Here is a 14,722-nt window from a genome sequence, read left to right as displayed (position 1 = left end):
GGTTCTCCCAGAATGATTGAATTCTGCTGATTGTCGCAAAGCATTAGAGTGTTATGTGGAAAAAAAACACTGATGAGCCAAAACGTTATGACCACCTCTCCCTAATATGCCGTTTCTCTTTTGCATGCTGCCAATACAGTACCGAACTGCCGGGGCATGTTTTCCGCCGTGTTGCATTACCTCTTCTTTTAACAGCACTCTGTAAACGTTTGGGAAATAAGTGATCCGTTGCTGGAGTTTTGAAAGTAAAATGTTGTTGTATTCTTACCTGCTGTAGGGGTTCAGCTGTTCAAAAGTTAGGGGTCTTTGTTGTATTTTTCCTGAAAAAAATGTTTTCTGGCAGCATATGGTGCTCCAAAACCTTCAGCATTATTGGTACCTTTCCACATATGCAAGTCACCCATACCATCACAGACGCTGGCTTTTGAACTGTGTGCTGAATAATGATAAATTGGAGACAGGTCTGGACTTCAGGCAGCCCAGTTTAGTACTAGGAGTCTTCTACTGGAGAGCTATGCAGTTGAAATACATAAAGAAGGCAGTTTGGCATTGTTTTGCTGAAATAAGAAACGCCTTCCCTGAACAAGATGTTGTCTGGGTGCTCCAAAACCTGTATATATCATTTAGCATTCATGGTTCCTTCCCAGATGTACGAGCTACCCATACTATGTGCACTAATGCATCCCTGTACCATCCCGGATACTGGCTTTTGAACTGAGCACTGATAATAAGCTGGATGGTCCCAGTCCTCTTTCGCTTGAAGTATGTGGCGTCCATGATTTTCAAAAAGAATACAGAGACAGGACAGTTTTCCACTTTGCCTCAGTCCATCTTAAATGAGCTCCTGCCCAGAGAAGGTGGCGGTGTTTCTGGATCATGTATATATCTGGTTTCTTCTTTGTAGAGTTTTAACCTGCATCTGTGGATGCAGCAATGAACTGTGTTCACAGACAATGTTTTTCAGAAGGTTTTCTGAGCCCAGACAATAATTTCCACTACAGAATTGTGTCTGTTTTTAATGCAGTGCTGGCTGAGGCCCCAAAGATCACGGCCATCAAATAGTGGTTCTCTGTCCTTATCCCTTGTGTATAGAGATTTCTCCTGATTATCTGAATCTTTTAATGATATTATGCACCATAGATGATGAAATCCCCTAAATTCTTTGCAATTTTACATTGCGGAACATTATTGTTACATTTTTGCACACTCTACCCGCACAGTCTTTTCACAGTGATGAACCTCTCCCCATCTTCACTGCTGAGAGACTCTGCCTCTCTGAAATGCTCTTTTTATACCCAATCATGGTACTGATATGTTTCCAATTCACCTAATTAGTTGTGAGATGTTCGACCAGGCGTTTTTTTTTTTCAATCTTTTACCGCCCCTGTCCCAACATTTTTGAGACCTGTTGCTGGTATCAAATTTAAAATATGCAACAAAAAAAAAATCATAAAGCAATAAAATGTCAACATTAAATATGTTGCTTTTGGTCTATTTTCAATTAAATATGGGTTTATGGGATTTGCAAATCATAGCACTCCAACCTTTTCCGAAATGGGGTTTTATAGTTTACACAGCAAAAACAGAGTTTGTAGTTGTAGCTGCTTCTTCCACTTGTTTTAGAAGAACATTTATCCGCAGGTTGACAAAGGCCCTGCCAAAATAGACTTTCTAAATTCCTAGTTTTGTCTGAACAATACTTCCAAAGCTAAAGCACAACCAACAAACTGTATCATGAAGCACAGAATAGTGTTTATCCAATTTTTAAGTTTGTCTTTGATATAGTCACTTCCTGGGAACCTTTACACAAACAGCCACAAATAGCAACTTGACAGCAAACTCAAGGATTGTCAGACCACTTAAAGAGGACTGTCCAAGAAAGCTACATTGATCAGGGATTGATATAGTTGAATAGCACCCACAGCAGACTAAAACATAACCCTGCCTTACACCAGTTACTTACCCCAAAAAAGTGCCCTTCAGAATTTATGCAGTGTCTTCTTAATCATGCGTTCGTTCTGTAACCACGTGGTATACATTAAAAGTGTTTCGGTATTTATGTTTACAGAATTTAATTCTTAAAAAAAAGTCTGTTAACAAGGTCAAGGGATTAAAGTAGCTTGTAGCCAGGTTCAAATGACTGGCAGTGTTCTCCACGTATTGAGAACTCTGACTCATGCGGACTACAGCAGCACAGAATCCAGACTGTCCTTCCAATCTTTCTACAACAAGCATTTAGCCAAAAATATTCATATGCCACATTAGGATGATATTTATTTTCTGAAATCCAGCTTGGAATATGAATATAATAAAACCAAAGGGCATTTTAAAAGAAAGTAAAACTATTGATAAAGAGACAGAGTACTGCATTACTCCCATGCTGACTCTCTTGTATTTTCCAGATTGAAGCCTGCAGTAAGGAGGCTGAGAAGATTGATTCCCTCATCAACTATGCCAGCCCCACTTTGGTTTCCCACGTCCCCCTGTCTGCCTTCCTCACCTCCGAGATCAAGACCTCCTCCATCCACTCCTCGGGGGCCTCACTGCCTTCACCTCTGCCCCCCAGCCTGTGCTTCCTCATGGGCCTCCTAGTTTTGGCAACCCATGGCCTCCACCAACTCTAATTGCTTATTATCCCTTCTAATGTCTCCCCCTTACTAACTCTGAATGTTCCAAAGTAGCTCCCAGCCCCTTCCTGGGATGACAGGTCGTGATGAAGTAAGTGTGTTTGGGCGGCCGCAGAGCAAGAAGAGGCCGCAGTGATGACAATCATTCCTTATGACTGACCCGCGTTTCAAACAATCAAGGCGGTGGAAAAGCTATTATTATGGAAAGCTTTTGTATGAACAGTTACTCACTGGGTTTCCCTCCAGTGAAATGTGCTTAAGTGTGCCTAAGTATGTGTGTTGTAGACCTTTAAGAAGCATTTGGCTTCGTATGAACAGTGTTAAACCATTAGTCCCAGCAGCAAGCTTTCCTCTGAAAGCCGGTAAATGGGAAGTTAAATTTTAATAACTCATTCTTTGTACCCGGGCTTTGTGTGTATTTGTGTGTGTGTTTATGCATGTGTGTGTCTGATTGGAGACACACACACGCACACGCACACGCACACACACACACACACACACACACACACACACACACACACACACACACAACAATAACAATTGGTGTCTCCAAATCTAGACGTCTCTATTCATTGAGGATCAAATATCAGATATAGTCTGAACAGCATTAAAGTGACATTATTTAAGCCTCGGGTACATGGATATGCACAGTCTACAATGCAATGCATGGTGTAAACAGTACATGTGAGGTGTATATGGACCTGGTGTTGACCCTCAAACCTCAGCAGTGTTTGTGCCATGCTCATGGACGAAGCCAGTTCTGATGAAACTAATACAACCTCCAAAGTCAGTTGGACAAAAACAAGTGCCCCGAATCTAGTCATATCCAAAGTGATCACAGGTTCTGTTCTGTTTTACACAACAGATCAGAGGTTAAACTGTGACCCAGGTCAGTTTTTCCTGCTTTCTCCAAAACAAACCTGGTAACACTTAACCTGATGTGGTGTTCATAAAGTACGAGCAACATGTGTTCATTCAGTGTGCATAAAAAAATAATTTCAGAACTTGATATTATTCAGAAAATGAATGAGTTCCAGAAAATCAAAGGACTGAACACATAAATGGAGCAACTGTATAATTAATGCATTGACATTGATTTGTCAGTTCTATACCATTATAAAAAATGAGGTCATTGTGACGAGACTTTTTAGGCTATTGTCACTTGCTAGTAAGTACCAATTTTTCAAAACTCAGGAGTTTGACAAATCCATTAAACACTGCTTCAAATCGGACTGTATCAATCAAACAGACACGCCGCCAAAAACAAGGCTTTTTAATGCTTAATTTTTTTACTTCATGACGGATTGTTTTCAGATAAGTTGCCAGAAAACTAAAAATAAGAAGGGACTTTCGCTAACAATACCATCATAGAAAAAAGTTATTGACTTTGTATTTCTTAAGAGTCTATGACTTTCTGGAGCCAACCCCTAGTGGGAATCGTGGTATTGCACTTTATAGCACTTCCACATCAGCCTCATTCTTCAGACTTAGGAGCTACATCCGCCTTTATGTACAGTCTATGGCATGTACATTGAAATGAGATAATGCAGATGCCGCTGGTTAGACCCAAGCACTCACGCAGTGAATGTGGGTCTAGTAACACCAGGCTAATAACCATCAGGATGAGCTTGAGTATGTGATCAGAAAATCTAAATCAACAAGACTCAAAATGAGGAGACATGAAACAAGATTTTGTTTATTTTTACATGTTCAGCAGATAAAGCTCAAACATAAGTGTCTGTCAATCCAACGAGAGATTTGATCCCTGCTTAGAGCTAAAATACTGCATGATAATAATAAACAAGTGTTCAGTGAACCTGATTTCTCATCTCATCTAAACTCTGATGGGTCATCAGAACTTGATGAGAAAAAGAGGGGCATATCCCTTTAATGGGTAAAACATACTATAAGTTAATGGTTCAGTCCCTTTTATTTGGTATTGTACATCAGTATTATACTTTTTGTGTTTGTGACAGGATTAGAAATCTGAAGTAAAAACATGACATGACATGAACTAAAGTGTTCCTCTGCTGGGAGTGTGAGCGAAGCCCTGTATTGGAGGATTTTATGAGTGCCACTTCAACCAAAGTGCTACCAGGATGTTTTCCCAACAACATCTAAATGCTTCATTTTAGTAGAAAGCAGCAGAAAAGCCTGGATCGTCACTCCCCTTTGTGTGAGGCCAGTAGCTCTATAATGCATTAAAAGGGATGCTTCTGACTGTACATATAAATGAGAAGCCATTTAATAACAATTGAACAATCAGGTAGTCGCTACCTACAATCCTTTGGGTAGAGAAGATTTTCCACAGTATGCCCTGCATATAGTGTCTTATGAAGTAATAAAAATGCAATAACTTTATATTTCTTAAGAAATGTTTTATATTTGATATGTATCTGATGACGGATTGAAATATTGATCACCTATGTGCCATGATCTTTTTTTTTTTTTTAAACAAATAGCTGTTATTTTTATTGCATGATGACAATTATGAAGTGTTTACACCAGAATGTACTACAGTGTGTGTTGTCCCATCCCTTTGTGTTTGTCTGTCTGCCTGTATTGCACAATGTGTCCCCATCTCTAACAGTATTACTGTGCTAGGCAGCTCTGTAGCGGGAGCCCTCACCACAGCTCCTTCATCTATTATTTTTTTGTATCATTATTATTATTATTATTATTAATGTGGTTATTTTTATGTTAATGTTCTCTGGAACCTATATTGATCAGAATTACCTTTCAAGATTTTGTATGTCTTCAATGTTTAATTTCATTTTACGCCTCATCAGCAAAAAACTAAAAGTGAAGGCCTTCGAAACATGGCTACTTTACAGATTTCTGCTCCTGATGAGTTATTTCACAGCTAAACAATAGTTTATCATTTTGGAAAGTACACTTTTTTGTTGTTGTTTTCCTCACATTAAGATGACAAGACTGAAACAGATATAGTGTCTGTGCATTCAATACAGAGCTGGAATCTGGACACCGGTAGCTTAGTTTAGCTTAATAAGTAAATGTAGAAAGATGAGATACAAAGGTATCTTATCTTGTTTATTTCATTTACTTTGTACATACAGAGAAATATAAAAATGAGAGTTCATAGTTTTAGGAGAAGTTGGAGTATCATGACAAACGATTCATCCATGGCTACTTAATATTAGCTCCATCAGCTGGTTGAAAACTCAGTCTCTAACTTCTTAATTTTTTGGGATTCCTCATGCATGTGTTTGATTTAAAGAAAAAAAAAAAAAAAAGCACAATTTAGAGCTGCACTTTACATTAAACTTTGACGCAGCGGTTAGTATATGTGCCAAACCTGTATGTAACCCTGCACAAAAATGTAGGTAGCAAGCTTCCCACTATTTGGCCTGTCATGCTAATGTTAATTGCATGATTTAGAGCAGATAAACACTATTTAGTAGATTTCTTACTCTTTTTCTCCCGTATTTTGGGTTTTGGAAAGGTATTTAAAAAAAAGCCCTCTGTTTAGTGGACAATCTGTCTGCTCATTTCAAGTCTTTATGCTAAGCTAGTAACAATAATCCCTACTCCAGCTCTATATTTAACACAGACATGAGATGGCTTTCTACGGTACCCTGAAGTAGCCGCATAGGGAAAAAGAATACAAAGAATGAGCGCTCAATATGCTATTTTGTGCACATTACAATTTGTTCCCACACTCTGATGAATTCATTTCCACATTTGAATGATTTAAAACATCAGGGTGTGCCAGGGACACACTTCCTATCCGAGGGTAAGTACCTTGGCACACTGGCTCTCTCTATATATACACCAATGCATTTTAGAGGCTCAATGTGGAAAAAAATGTGGCTTTGATATGTTTGGTCTTTCTGTATGGCCACTCCAGGGATAGATAGTAGATAATCTTCTCATCTCACTCTCAGACGAAAGCTAATTTACCAAAATGTTAAACCTTTCACTTTTTTGTTCATGTTTTACAGCAAACATAGCAGCCCTCTGAAAGGTGAGGGGAACAGTATTATTTTTTTAGCATTTCTCTTGTCTTTCTATATGATGTTAATGCAGTGTTATGAAGTGAACCAGTCAGATGTCCTGAACATATACAACCTCAGGCAGGCTGGAAGAGTCAGTCCAGTCAGCTAAGATTGCTTCTAGAATATCACCCAAGACTTTTGTCTCTAATGCTGAGTTTGTGATCATATCATGTAAGAAATAGCCTCTGCTTTGTATGGCTGATGACTGTTCCTCTGCATGTTTCACTCTGTAAAAGTGCCATGAATTTAAAGAAAAGAATTATTAGAAAGTCAACATGATGCATATATCATTGAATAAATAAAAGCAACATCACAAACGATCCATTATCGATACCTGTTTTATCCTGAAAAGGGCCAGAGGGCAGCTGTAACCGATCCCTGCTGACTTCGGGTGATGGCAGGGTACAACCTAGAAAGGTCACCCGTCCATCTCAGGGCCAACACATAAAGACAGATGGAAACCATTCACGCTGATATTCACACCTACTGGTAATTTAGTATCACCAATAAATGTAACATGCATTTGGATGGGCGGAGAACGCCCATGCATGCACGGTGAGAACATGCGATTCAAACCCCATAATATTTTCATTCTTCTGCAACACTGCTAACTGCTGCACTACTCTGCCACCCGTCCAAGTTTTTGCTGTGTTTTTAATTACAATCTGTAGAGAGATACCTGTAATTTCAGTGACATGAGCTCAGCTCAGCTGTCATGCCTAGACTCCAAATACGCATAATGTGTGGCCTTGCCACTAACCCCGATGGGATTTGAATCTTTAATCAGACACATTTTTAATGTTTCTGATGTGACAACGAACAACATCTCTATCAGTTAGTAATATGTATTTGCAGACTGACCTGCGGGCTGAAACAAAACACCGTAACATCTTCTGATGTGTCATTTGTCACAAAAGATACCAAACCTCCACTCACATTATAAAATTTTTCAAAAAGCGCGTGTGAAATCAAAATCTGCTCAAGGATGCAAGGATGCATGCCAGACTTACAACAATGCTTGATGATCCGATTTTGGCCTGCACTGCAGAATCTCTGGATGTGACATGACAACTTGTATTATTGTATTCCCAATTTCTATAGTTCAAAATAGAAAATGTTTTTCTCCAGCAGGTGTCCCGCCATAACCCCATTACCCTGCACATGGTTCCATTGAAAAATGACTGATTTAATTTCATGTGTCAGAGACTGATGAAATTAGTCTCTGACGGACCGACCAACCGTCCGTCCATCCATGGTCCTGCACCTGTTCTTGTTCCTGTACCTCTTCCTCTTCCTGTTTCTGTACCTGTACCTGTTCCTGTACCTGTTCCTGTTCCTGTTCCTCTTCCCGTTCTGCTACCCACCAGTGCGACCCGCCAGTGCGACCAGTCAGTGCGACCCAGTCTGCTGCAGCTAGCTGTGGAGGACCTCGGGATTCCCCCAGCAAAGCCTCGCCCCCAAAGCTACCTCAGCCTGCCTCTCACTGTGGAGGACCTCAGGATTCCCCCAGTGGAGCCACGCCCCCGCTGCGTTCAGCCTGCCTGCCTGCAGTGTCTATGGCTCTAAGACATTGCCCGGACCAGAGCTGGTGCGAACATGCACCATCTCTGAAAAGTGCAATGCAGAATAAAACACACTCTAACAGTAAAATCAATTTAAGAGAAGTTTATTTGTAGAGTTTTAAATGTCTTGTATTTTCCTTTATCCAGTCTCCAAACCCCAGGCACTACTGCCAAAGGAATATTTTGATGGGGAAAGTGACCTGAGATCGGACTTCCGCTTGTTCAAGACATCTTTCAACGCTCTGATGGCACTCTTTGGCACTCAGTTGGACCACGGTCGGGGTCCCATCATTGAGGCCCTGGTTTTTCTTTTTTGGTTGGTCAGTGGTACATCTTACCAGGGAGCATCCAGGGCATTTCAAATACCTAGAACCACTGTCCACCGTGCCATTCACAAAATAGCCAAAATAGCTTTCTACTCCCCCGGTCCGCCTTCCATCTAAGGAGTCAGTTTAGGGTTTGCACACCTTGCCTAATCGGCAGCCTTCAACAGGGTTGTGGGCAGCATTGATGTTAAAGCCACCCGCTGAGGACGCAGCCTGTTACCTGAATAGAAAGCTGTTCTATTCTATTCAGTTTCCGGCTGCATGTGACCACACAGCAAAGTTCATCGATGTGTTTGTGGGTTTCCTTGGGTCGGTGCACGATGGTCGGGTGTTAAAGAACAGCCCCCCTCTACTACCAGCAGCTGTACCCCTCCCCCCCACACCTGGCTTTTGTATCATTGGAGATGGTGGTTACCCCTGCCTCGAGCAGCCCATCACCCTCATCATTCCATTCCACGAACCTCTCCAGAACCAACTCCGTCGAAGCTTTAACAGTAACTTGTCCAAAGCAAGAAGCATTGTGGAGAGAGCCTTTGGCATCCTGAAGACCAGGTGGAGATCCATCCTTCTGAAGATGCTGGAGGTGAATGTTTTATCCGTCCCGCAGGTCATCGCTTGCTGCACAGTACTGCACACAATATCTGTGTCACCGACGGGGAACTGCAGGAGCCTCAAGACGTCAATGAGGAGGGAGCAGCAGGGGATCAACCTGAAGCAGCAGCTCCAGCTGCCATCTGCGGGGCTGAAGAGAGGACAAGGTCGGCAATGCTGTGTTATGCACCATGATTATCTGAAAGAACCTGAACCATCCCTTAGTTATGCCGTTTTAGATCGAGGCTGCAGGGGGACCTTGTGATTTTTCACTCTCTTTGCACTCATATGCCACCATTACATCTTATCACAATTTCTCTCCCGCATAGTTTTTGGGTATTGTCTGTTGCCTCTCGATACAGCTCCCCTCACTCGTGTAGTTTCTGGGCTTTCTTTTGAAGATATCCCTACCCATGGAGCTGCATGTCTCTGATCTGTGATTACTGGCTCCATCAACAGTTCATGTTTTGGATCTCTGTCCTGTACACTCTCTGCTATCCCCTCTCCCCAACCGGTTGAGGCAGACGGCCATCCACCTCTGAGCCTGGTTCTGTTAGAGGTTCCTTCCTGTTAAAAGGGAGTTGGAGGTTTTTCTCCCTTAAAGAGGAGTTTTTCCTCCGAGTTTACGCGGGAATTGTTGAGTTCCTCTGTCTAATGTTGTAAAGTTCTGTTTTAAGGACTTTACTGTTTGAAGTGCTTTGAAATTGAAATTGAATTGAAGTTGATTTAATAATAACAATAGATATTATAGCTTATCTGAACGTTTTGTGCGTGGATTATTTGTGATTGACAAAATGATGTGAGTAACAAGAGTAACAAAGCAAATACTAAAACATTTTTTTTAATTTCTTTGCAAATTGTTCAAGGAGAGCCAGGAACCGCTCTTCCCTGTCCCCTCTTCTGGTCCCTCTTGTTCATCTGTTGATACCATCTTTCCTCTCTCTCACCAGCCTCTCTCTGCCTCCTCTCATCCCTCTGTATGTCCTCCTGATGCCTCCTCTCCTTTCCTCTCTGGCTTTCGTCTCCTCTCTCTCTCTCTCTCTCTCTCGTACCTCAGCTGCCATCTGCCTGAGCTCCTGCTCAAATTTCTCCTCTTTCTCCTGCAGCTCTCTCATCACTTCCTTTACATCCACCCGGTGCCTTTTTTGGGGCAGATGCCCATGATGTTGTGGGTGGTTGTTGTTGAGGGGGGAGGTCACCACAATGGGGGGATGGGGTGTGCCACCAACACAGCATCCTGGGAGGATGAGGCAATGAGAACAGGTGGCGTGACCAATGGTCCGGCCCCAATTACCTCATCCATTGGCATGTACCACTTCCAGGTTTCGCCCCCCTCTGTGCTGACCCCAATTTTGGGACTCCTCAGGTCTTGCAAGGAAAGGACAGTAAAAACAAAACATTGAAATTTCATTCATTTGACATTGCACATCATGTTCATTCTGCACTTACCTTACCTTATGTAGTATTGTTTACTCTGTCCCCTACAACTTTTCTGTGCTATTACAATATTCCCCATAGAAATAAAAAAAACATGCCTTAGATGCCAATGAACTAAAGGTCATGAAATAATCCTATTAATTTGTGTAATGAGCACTGTACACTAAGTGTGCACCAAACATCATAATCAATAAACTGTGTGAAATCTCAACAACAGTTCTCCTATTTCAGTGACATCAGTCTGGTACAGCTGCTGAATGCATAGGGTTGTCGCTGATTTATTACCTGTGGTGACTAAGCACTTAAGTAAGTCTTATATAAAGTTGGCAAAGACTGTATGTAACTATAGCAACACGTATATGATATGCATTCACTTAGTCACATCCACTCAGCTCCCTGTAAACAGAGAAGCGTTGGCAGAACGCCACAGAATAAGGGACCTCGTGTCCTTGTCTGTCCCTATGAAAACCAGAATGTGTGCAGACATCAGAGAAAAACCGTAACAGAAAATTGTTGAAAATATGCCAACACGGCGGTATCTGTACCGCTGTCGCTGCCTCCATCATCTGCTCGTCTACCGAGCTGACCGGAGCTGGCGCGTTTTGCGACTATTTTCAACAGTTAGTTTACACCAGGCTAGATAGTGGAGCTGGATTTTACAATTGAATTTGACAAGGAAACCAAGTACGCAGCAGAATATACTGATTTATATTGAGGACTTTCTGCTGGCACCGGTGCTGTGGCAGCAATTGAGACTTGATGTGATGAAAGCACAAATAAGAGGTTGGTCTGAGGAAACATCGATGGTGCGGATTTAGAAAAAGGGTGTTCAGGTTAATAATAATTTCAAACTTTTATTTTTTTACATACTTTTATTATAAAAAAAATACATAATGTGAATATAAAACGTTCTTCGCAAAATAAATTATTCAAACCAATCAATATTTGACCACATAAAACACAAAGTGGGGTCCGCAGAAAGAAAATTGCTACAAACACAATCATATAGTCGATAAATCCCATTATAAAAGAAATCTCTCCACACTGAGTGAACAAACAAAAGGTGACCTGATCTGAGAAAATCTAAAACAAAGCCTTCACCTTACCATCCCAAAACACACCCACCTACTCAAACCCAGTGTCTTCAAAAAAAAATAGAAATCACTCAAAAAAATCCAGTCCCCCCAAAAAAAATTACCTAAAAAAAGAAGAAATATTCAGACGAGATTCTGAACAGCCATGTTCATTCTTGCTCTTGCCCAAGAAACAGTAAGGTGGCACCAATCCTTCAGCTGTTTTTTATCTCCATTGGTAAATGTGGCTGACCAGACTGCCTCCACTGACGGGACCTTGAAAATGGATTATAATAACAGATTGTGCCAAACTTTAGTTTTGACTGTTGTGAAGGGGTGAGTGTTTTGAGCAAGCTGTAGGAGAAAACTCGGGTCAGGTCTACGGTGTACCGCCCAGGTACCGAGGGAGTGCTCCATTCATTCGCTTGCACATGCACACTAGATTTCCATGCCCTATTTCAATGCCCTGCGCCCTCAAGATGTGGTCGACCTTCTCCGGACAGATTTTATCACGGGTATGAGTCACCTGCCGGAGGGTGTGTATGCCAGGTTGCCTCCGGGTGGGCCCTACAGAGGGACTGCTGCTACAGGTGACCTCAGGATTGAAGAAAATAGGTGGTTTCAACCATTGCTCTCTCGAATTAACATGCGTAAAGATGAGTTCAGTTTCAAATGGTTCCAAATATGCATAAAAAAAGTGATGGCAGGATTTGACATGGATTCTAAAGATTATTATTACAGATGAAGTTGATGGCATGTAAGTAGTACGCTTTCAATGCGTAATTATCTTGACATTGTAATATTTTCTTGATTATTTTCCCTGAGAGAGATTGTTTATGTGTATGAATACCCTCCTTGATTTGTCCAATTATGGTTTTATGTGCAATTAGATTCCGTTTATTGTTCAACAAAAAGGTTGAAATAGAATTGTTAAGTATGCTTAGAAAATAATCTGGTAAATCATGTAATGATGAGAAAAGGTTGATTTTTGACACAATTAAGTGTGTTTGTTACACCCCTGAAAACGGGGCGAAATAATCACAAGAGTAATGTGATGATGTTTCCTCAATGAACGCATCCACCGGAATGAGGAAAACACAGTGAATTCCCCAGGTATGCAGGCCAAGACAAAAGCAATCGATCTCAGGATAGCTGATCAGGCCACTCAGCAGATGATTGATAAAGCAAAGATTAATTAACTTTGAACAAAAATGGATGAAATAAACAATGAATAAAACACTCTCAGTATTTCAACCTATTTATGAACATGAATGGCCTCCTTTCAAAATGATAACAGATCAAAAATATTTATTCTTGTCACACTCTCCTCTACAAAATAAATGTCATCTCGACATTAATACAATTAAACATTTTCTCTTCTTTCTTCTCTCAAACTTGACTCGGAAGATCTTCTGTGAGTTGGGACTCAAAGGTCAAAGGTCACAGTTCGATGATGGTCAACAGTCCATAGTTCATAGTCATGGGGCCATAGTCCAAGTCTGGTGACTGGCCACATAAGTAGTCTTTCAACAGTCCATTAGTTTTTCATGGCAATGATTTGTAAAAACAGTCCATATATTGTCCTTGACAATAGATCAGGGAACCAGTCCATCACTTGCACACGACAACAGTCTGTCAGCAGTTTATACATTGTCCCTGGGGTTAGTCACATATATCATGTCAGTGGGCTCACACTTGCTGGAGTCCATACATGAAGGAGGGCTGCAAGTAGTATGGCTGTAGGGGTGGCAGCCATGGGACCAGGCCTGGTGCATGATAGAACGGTAACGGTAACGGTGCTGGCTGGACACTGTAGCAGGAGGGGGTGCCAAGCTGATCGTAGGTCTGCTCTTGGTGGGTGTCTGTCTCTCTGTGGTTGCTGGTAGAGCGACTCCTCGGATCCAGAAGCAGCACTCGATGAGAGAGAAGCATCAAGTGAAGGTCCATTGGGCAAGTTTCCATCAGGTAAGTCCATTTCCTCACCAAACAGGTTTTCAGCAGGTGCATTCAACCCGTCCAGCTGGTCTCCTCCTGGAGGCTGTGCTGGCGATGTCAAAGGAGCTTGTGGTCCAACTCTGTCTTCTTCGGTGGGGGCCAGTGTCTAAGTTCTGTCTCTGATTCACCAAATGCCTCATTTCTTTCCACCGGCACCGGAGTGGCACGTAATGAAGTTCATACTCATCGCTACTATCTTCATCAGATTCCTGAGTTTGAGGTGCAGACTGATGTCTCTCTTTCTGTTTTCCTCTAGTTTTGGCCAACTCCGGTTGTGTCTCGAACGGTAAGTGATCACAGGGCATTAGTAAGTTTCTGTGAAGAACTCTTAGCGCCCTTTCCCTTTTTCTGGTCTTACTTCATAAATTGGCAAATCAGAGTCCATTTGTCTCACTAATGTGTGAACTGTGTCCTCCCAATAGTTTCAGAGTTTTCCTGTTCCCCCTCTGGGTGTCAAGTTTTTTACTAAGACATGCTCACCAGGTTGCAGAACTGAGCTCCTTACTTTTGTGTCATAGTACCTTTTACTTCTCTCAGCGGCATTTTGAGCGTTTTGGTTCGCAATGATGTATGCCTCTTCCATACCTTGCTTCCATTTTTCCACATACTCTCGTTGGTCACTGGAACCTGAAGTCACATGCAATCCAAAGAGCATATCAACTGGAAGTCTTGGTGATCTCCCATACAGAAGGTAGAACGGAGAGTAGTCAGTTGTCTCGCAACGTGTACAGTTATAAGCATACACTAGTTTGTTCAGGGACTCCTTCCAGTTAGATTTCTCTCTCACAGTCAATGTCTTAAGCATTTGCAAGAGCATCCTGTTCATCTGTTCCACTTGGCCGTTTCCCATCAGGTGACAGGGTGTCGTTCTGGATCCAGCCACCCCGCTGAGTTTCTTCAACTGACTGAACAGTTGATTCTCAAATTCTCCTCCTTGGTCATGGTGGATGCGAGAGGGGAAGACAAACTTCAGAGCAAAGTCTTTAAAGACCAGGTTTGCAGCAGTTTTTCCTGACTTCGACGTGGTGGCGTAGGCAAAACGGGTAAAATGATCAACAATAACAAGGATGTATTCATATCCACCTTTGCATCGGT

At 41.8% G+C, this 14,722-nt stretch overlaps 1 protein-coding gene across 1 annotated transcript in view; it reads left to right on the top strand.

Annotated features, from left to right (window-relative positions):
* reck (reversion-inducing-cysteine-rich protein with kazal motifs) overlaps positions 1-6,963 on the top strand; it is a 99,921-nt gene extending 92,958 nt beyond the window's left edge. The window contains exon 21 of the mRNA XM_069151264.1: positions 2,403-6,963. Coding sequence (XP_069007365.1) covers positions 2,403-2,624 — 222 coding nt within the window. The 3' untranslated portion in view covers positions 2,625-6,963. The remainder of the gene's footprint in view (positions 1-2,402) is intronic.
* The last annotated feature ends 7,759 nt before the right edge of the window (positions 6,964-14,722 follow it).

The sequence above is a fragment of the Embiotoca jacksoni genome, unplaced genomic scaffold (genome assembly GCF_022577435.1).
Source record: "Embiotoca jacksoni isolate LCO1_2020_lvr unplaced genomic scaffold, fEmbJac1.0.p SCAF_17, whole genome shotgun sequence".
Taxonomy (NCBI): Eukaryota; Metazoa; Chordata; class Actinopteri; family Embiotocidae; genus Embiotoca; species Embiotoca jacksoni.
The sequence above is the reverse complement of the archived record's forward strand: the minus strand, read 5'-3'. Positions and strand labels throughout refer to the sequence as shown.